The sequence below is a fragment of the Erpetoichthys calabaricus genome, chromosome 3, assembly GCF_900747795.2.
Source record: "Erpetoichthys calabaricus chromosome 3, fErpCal1.3, whole genome shotgun sequence".
NCBI lineage: Eukaryota > Metazoa > Chordata > Cladistia > Polypteriformes > Polypteridae > Erpetoichthys > Erpetoichthys calabaricus.
In genome coordinates this window covers 272638266-272645663 of record NC_041396.2, presented here as the reverse complement: position 1 = coordinate 272645663, position 7398 = coordinate 272638266, and the positions used below count along the sequence as shown (strand labels likewise).

The window sequence follows — 7398 nt, the reverse complement described above, 5'->3', positions numbered from 1 at the left end:
TTATTAACCCACTCGCTAACACCGATATTGATTTGTTTCATAATTTTTTGAGATAGAGGAATAGGTAATTGTGGGATTTAGCATATAATATGGAAGCACTGTCTACTTTATTGATTACTTGGAAATAAAGATTGCAATAAATAATATTCTGCAGACCTAAAAGAAGCAGACACACCAAAGTCACAATAGAGGTTCATGTCAGTGTTAGGTGGCCCAGCAGTTAAGGCTGAAGCACCTTATTATTTGGTTCTCTGGCCGATGCCTGGTGGAACTGGCATGTTCTGCGTATCTTCAGTGGGGTTTTCCCATGATTCTGTGACCCTCTGACAGTCCAAACACATTTCATTCATTTGGTTTAGGACTTTAAATTGACCCACTGAAAAAGTGAGGTGCATGAGTACGCCTCACAATAAACTCATGTCCCTGTGCAGTCATTTCTGCTGCTCTGTAATTGTATTGTGGAAATGCAGAATCAAAGTATTGATGGATTTAACCCCCAGAAAATGAAATTATGCTATGATTATGTATGAGTAGCAGAATGCTGCTCCACAGATCCAGCATTCTTGGATTAAATCCTGAACCTGGCCATTATCCACATGGAGTCTGTACTGTATGTTCTCACTGAGTCTATTTGTGTGTTTTCCTCCTACAACTCCAGAGGTATGTTGGTTAGATGGATTATGACTTCAAATTGCACCCCCACACACCAGACACACACACATGGGTGGGTGTGTGAGTGGGTCTTGTATGATGTTTCCTTTCCCTGGATGGGTGTGTGGAACCCTGAGATGAACCGATGTCCAGTCCTGGGCTGTTTCCTGTCTTGTGCCTAGGGTGACAGAGTTGAGCCCTTCTTTGATTCTGAATGCGATTGGGGGGCTTTGAAAATGATATTTTGTGTTTATTTATGAAGTGATATATTAGATTAATGTTAGTATGACCAAAAAATGAGAGCACCAGCCCTAGCCAATAGCTTTTATTAAATGCAAGATGAAAGTCAAAAGAGTCACAAGAGAACTTGGATGAATGTAATAAAGTACAGTGAACATAGCTTTAGATTAGAAGATCTTGATTAAATTTTATAAGAAGAGAACACAAGTTGAGTGCAGATTAATGCTTAGAATATGATTATTAGCCACAAATCTGTTAAATCCATGCAAGGCAAATCATTAAAGACCTATGATACAGCAGGTTGTGAAATGGTACTTTAACTTCCCAGACACAGAGATGCCACAGGGCTCACTGCCTTTAGATTTAGCACAGAATACCTGGGTATATGTTAAGTTCATTTTCAGGATGGCGCTAAATATAATCAATCGGAAGTAGACACACCAACTGTATATACAACAGCGTGTACAGAATTAAGGTTTGAAAAGATTAATGGCAAGTTAAGGATATAATAAAGAAAAGTTTTGAATGTGTATATACAAAACATACTACAGGTACTTATACGCACAATCAGGTTTTCTATGGAGCACATAAACTCTATGATATCGACTGAGCAGTGCCATTTGCATTCACAAATTTACACAACCAGCTACCATGCAGTAGAAATTGAAACAGAAGTGGACTGTTGGGCTGCACATTTTGGTCCACAAAACAAATGTCTGTACAGCTACATTTTCAACAATTGGTTGAGTTTAGAAAAATGTATAGTTGAATCAGTAAAACCATAGCTATAGAACATTCCAATAGAGCTACTGCACTTTCTCCATAATTTTAGAGAATTACATTTCAAGAAATGAACAAAGATTGAAGGAGCCTAAACAAAGGGAGGAAAAAGGGGAGTATATATATATATATCCTCTTTAATAAAACCCCTGTGTGCGTCCAGTGTCCGTGTGTGTCTTCTGGTGAAGTGCGCGTGCGCGGGGCACGGTGCGCTGCTTCAAAGGCCGCCTGACATGTCACACAAGACAGAGAGGGCGGGACCTATAAAATATCGCGTGGCAGATCCAATCGGATATAGGTAAATGAGGTAAGACCTAAAACAGAAAACACGAAAAATCCAATCGGGTACTGAGACGCGGAGACCAGCTTCCCCATTGTTGTGCAAGTGTTCACTCTGAGGATGTCAGATTTGCGATTAAGAAAGCGTGGCCCGGTAAAGTGTAAAGTAAAAGTAGATTTATTTTAACGCACATTACATCAGCTGCTGGGGGGAATCTGCTGATTGCCCACTGTTATGACAGAAAATTAAATGCATATTACGGACAGCAAAGCCAGTATTACTGTCAGAGAAAATTACAGGCATTTTACGGAAAAAATGTAATGAAGTAAAAGGTCCCTTGCCATTTAATATAGACTATTCCTACTAATGTTTATGGACTACTGTTCTAGCGCCCGTTATTGTAACGGGCTTAATGTCTAGTATATATATATAAGGCCTCCTCATTCACGCTCCAGCCTTGGGGCGTATCATACATCCACTTAGCTAGCGAACGAGAGAACTACTTAACAGATTTAGATTGAGTTTTTTTCTAGAATTTGCTTGAACATTCTGGTTGATTTTGTGACTTCTCTCATCGCACTAAGAGTCATAGTTTGCTTGCAGGAGTGATTTATTAGCGCTAATCTGAGACAGAGGCTGCAGGCCAAGGGGAGGAGGAAGCGTGATGTCAGGAATAGGGAGTTGGGCAGGGCCCTCCTCACTTACCTGTTTCACTTCTACGTGGGCGAAGCCATGGGGGACAGCTAGTATATATATATATATATATATATATATATATATATAGAGAGAGAGAGAGAGAGAGAGAGAGAGAGAGAGAGAGAGAGAGAGAGAGAGAGAGAGAGAGAGAGAGAGAGAGAGAGAGAGAGAGTGAGAGTCACACTTCATGCAGCAAATGTAATACCAGCCTGGGCCGTGAAAGGGCGCAGTCTTAAACATATTTTTCTCTTTATCTGCAGTCCACAGTACCCAAAATCAAAGACAACAGGCACTTTTGCATCAAGCACCTCCATTTCATGAGTAGAACACACCACCACCACCAGGGGTAATGACCACCCCTAACTGAAGAAGCCAATCTTCTTCATGGATTCATATTTGGAAAACCGATTCCATTTTCTTGTATATATTTTTAGTGCAAATTTATTGTACAATATATGCAGATCACCAGCTGGTGCCCCAACTCTTTATCTGTGTTGTGCCATATTTTTTACAATGCATATGCTATTGTGTGCTTGGTGTGTCCTGCGGTGGGTTGGCACCCTGCCCGGGATTGGTTCCTGCCTTGTGCCCTGTGTTGGCTGGGATTGGCTCCAGCAGTCCCCCGTGACCCTGTGTTTGGATTCAGCGGGTTGGAAAATGGATGGATGGATGGACATTCTGTGACTTGTGAAGTGCTTTGAGATGATACGGTCTGAAATTAACTTTATGAAATTCAGTTTAATTGACATGGAAGCCTGGGGTCCTATCCAGGGTTGGTGCCCACTTTGCACCATAGCTTTCAAAACAAGTCTGGATCTTCAATCCTGAAATGGATATGTGGGTTAGTAAATGAATGACTGTATATTAAATTGATGACATAAAATCCACACAAACCACACATACATCTCAAATCCTTGCCCTGTCAGGGTGTGTGTGTGTGTGAGGGCTCTATGATGGACTGGTGTTTACACCGGAAACGGCATAGATTAAAAAAAATGTTGACTGACTGAATGAATTTTGCTGTGTATGAAGTTATAGTTGGATGCTGGTTGTTAATTTGAACTGCATTCTTCCAAAAGGACTAGAAGCAAAGTCTGGAGCAGGTTAAAAGCAGATTTTGCAGAAGCGTTGGAAAAATATTTCTTGACAAAGAATTATAAAGATAGTGGAGTATTTCCATAGCAGTGTGGTGGAAAGATGCACATTAGGGATTTTCAAATCCCCACCCGATTATTGTGGGCTCACAAGGCATATAAGAACCGGGCTGCAAAGCCCACTTGTTTTTCTTTGTTCTTTTTAATGATGACAGTTTTTAACACTGAAGTAACCACTGTTTGCAATGAGATTTTAGTTAAAGTAACATATATTATTAAGAATACTGGATTTAGGAGGAGCGGAATTCCTGATCGCATTCTCCAAAACGGCTTCTGTATAAAGCGATCAAAGAGCCGCTTTAAACCTCACCCAAAGCCGCGTATGATTAGCGAAGCCGCGGGGTTTTATTAATAAAGCCCCGTGCAGCGCGCTAAAGCTTTCAGTCTGCGGTTTCTTAGTTTCACTTAACTGTCCGCCGCTAGTTGGCGCTAGTAGAGCAGTCAAAAAAACAAAGGGGACGAAACACTCGATTGAAACCAATACCTGTATAAAAGCGACGAAAACCGATCGTTTAGAAAGTGTGAAAATGCAGACGATTAGCGGCTCAACTCCATCAGAGGATCTGATAACCGGTGTTTAACACGTTTCCATTCTGTGCTTAACATGCGAATAAAATCTAGTGAGAAGACTAGTAGCTGCCCATGCCCCTTTCTCTCGCCCCGCTGTATTAATCCTCCTTGCATTTCGGTTGTTATGATGGAAATGGCACGCTAACAAGTCTGCATTTGAAAGTGGGAACAGGGGATTCGGTCTGTAGCCCTCAAGTGGCATTCGAAAGCGCACCGTGCCATGGGGGTCGGCTCAAAGCCTGCGCGTACACCTTACAATTCAGCACGTAAGCCTCTCGATATTCCTGCGTAACCTAACCTCTTTGGTACACGATCATAACATTTCAGAAAATATAGAATATAATGTAAAAATTTAAACAAATCATTAAAAACATGCACATTCACGGCGTAGTGCTAGAACTCTTGTCCGAAGAGGACGACATTCAAAATCACAAATGTAGAAGTTCCTTCGTTGTGCCGACCCTCAGGGGAAACACAGTGGTTAGTCGGGTGCTTGTTCTATCATTGCGTATGTATACTACACGGTTTTTTAGACCGTGCTGTTAAAAACAACTTAATAGTACTGCGAATTACATTTCTTATTCGGCTCTTGATTTTGACGGCATCAACAACTGCCGAAAAACATATACGAGAAAACGCGCAGAGACGCAAAACACTCCATAAAAAAGGAATACCTGTAACTCAAAATACGTACAACAAAAAGCTTTTTGTACTATTGTGACTCGTATGGTAGATATCTATTCCAAGGAAGCGATATTTAAAAAGCACGACTAGCACTGGGGGTTAAATACCAGATCTGTATAAATTTCTAATTTCCAACGTTTCCTCCAGTAGATAGATAGATAGATAGATAGATAGATAGATAGATAGATAGATAGATAGATAGATAGATTCCAGCAGCAGTTGTTCCTCTGGACGAGTCGACACTGGTTCGTATTATTATGCACGCCCTCTTTCAGAGTGGCAGATACATGTTCGAATGAGAGAGTTGCGCTAGGCGCTGGGGGCGGAGCCAAAACGCCTCACTCGTCAAGCATTTGCTTTGCGGCTTAGTGTCTGTTTGCTTTGCGCAGGGAAAGTTTGGTGTGTAACTTTTCGGAACCTTAAACCGAGTAAAAGCAGGAAATATAAACGTTTTCGTCTGAAACTACCTATATTTCTTTGTTGGATATTTTTGGGAGGAGGAAGACACATTACGGAAACAAAGGAATACGAATTGTTTTGTAGTTCTAATTTTGCATGCCGTAAAGCAACAGCCGTTTCGTCGGTAAAGAGAGATGCTGCTGGAGACACCGATAGCGCTCTTAAAAGACTGATATCTGAAGAGTTCCGGTACATTAACGACGGCATTTAAAAATCTTCAGTGATTTTTTTTTAACGTGGAAAGGAGCAAAACCTGCCGTGCTTGATGGTTCACAATTTGGACAAAGCTGGCAAAGCGTGGCCAACATTTTAAAGGAGGTCGTATGAAACTCGGGTCAGTCGTGTTTTTTTTCCCAAGAATTTGGATATCGAAGACTGAAAACGAGGTGTCACGTCAAACAGTAGTGTGAAGGATAGCAAGTGGATAGGTCGCGGAGTGTGCCGCGATCACCCAGTCTCTGAAAGTCTCACACTGCAGTCTGACTACGGAGATTTAAACAAACTTTTTTTCCTCGAAGAAGTAACATTTTACACGGCATATTACTGCATCATCGCTTTTAACTTTGTTGCCAAAACGGGATATTTAATCGTCGTGACTGAGCAAATTATGACCCGGAATAAAAGCTGACAGATTGTCAAGTTTTTATTTCCATTTTTATAAAGCTTTGTGATTTTTATATTTGGCACACTTGCAGGATTATATATTTTTATACTAACACTTCGACGAAATGTTCCAAACCATGTACCTGTGGCTGTTTTTAGGCATCGCCCATGTATCGTTTGCCGTAGAAGGTAAGTAATGAACATTAAAAACGACAAATGCTTGCAAAGGTACACAACTACACTTAATAGTCGGTGTTTAATTTTATGGGTAGTTTACTATTTTTTCCCTAGCTATATGTTTGTAATTTTGATTTTGAATTCAACGTATTAAGGGGACAGATGGGTTTTATTTTTTCAGGGAATGCAATCTTTATTAATTCCTGAAAATACGGCGACCTTAACAATAGCAGTACTTCGACATTGTTGTTGAATTCGCATGTTTCAGTTTAATTCATTTTGGACTAAAAAGGCTGCCCAGTGCATTGTCAGTGTAACCACCCACCCCCACTCTCAAAATTCATTCTTTCTTCCTTTCTTTTTAAGCATTTGTGAGTGTGCAAGCTGACCACTTTCATTCTAGTGGCAGATTTCTTTAAACCGCTTTCAGGACGAAAGCGCAAAAGGGCAGAAGAAATTAACGCCGAGAAATGTAAATCTGCTTTCTAAAGAAACTCAAGGTTTTATTTGCGCTTTAGTTTACCCGACTGCTTCCCCTGCCAGCACTGAGAGGATCTTCCTAAAATCGGATTAAATGGAACCGATTTTATAATAAAGGGATTTGCATTTAAAATTCTCACTCCCCGGATTAGGGTGTTATAGTGCGATCCGTCTAATAAGCCCCGACCAGTGGGGTATAAATGCTCCGCACACAGAAAAAGGAGGTTTTCAGCTCCCGGTTAGATCGTTACTTGAAATCCTCGTCTGTTTCTTCACTTGTTTGTTACTCTTTTTCCTTTGGTGTTAGACGAGCGTCGCGAGTTTGAAACGCGGTGAAGCGTGTGATGTTTTAATTGAATTCACATTCCCCTAGCCTTCTGCTTAAGGATCACGGAATGGGGGGGTATGGGCCATGAGCAGTGCTTGACCCCCACCATGGAGGGGGACATGCTGTGTTTCGATCATTCAGTGCGCGACGGTTAAAGATAGCTTTCCGAAAATAAGGGTGCCGACGTTTGAAGAATAAATAGGACTGAGGAAAAGTTAGCAGTATTTCTACAGGGTCTTCACATATATGTCCCTAATAGAGTTCAAGTACGGGTACATTGTGATTTTAACTTAATG

General features: G+C 41.0%; 1 protein-coding gene across 2 annotated transcripts in view; it reads left to right on the top strand.

Annotated features, from left to right (window-relative positions):
* Positions 1-5443: 5443 nt before the first annotated feature.
* Positions 5444-7398, top strand: part of LOC114648940 (ephrin type-B receptor 4a-like) — a 74532-nt gene continuing 72577 nt past the window's right edge. For both annotated transcript variants that reach the window (XM_028798295.2, XM_028798294.2), the window contains exon 1: positions 5444-6306. In XM_028798295.2, coding sequence (XP_028654128.1) covers positions 6243-6306 — 64 coding nt within the window. In that variant the 5' untranslated portion in view covers positions 5444-6242. The remainder of the gene's footprint in view (positions 6307-7398) is intronic.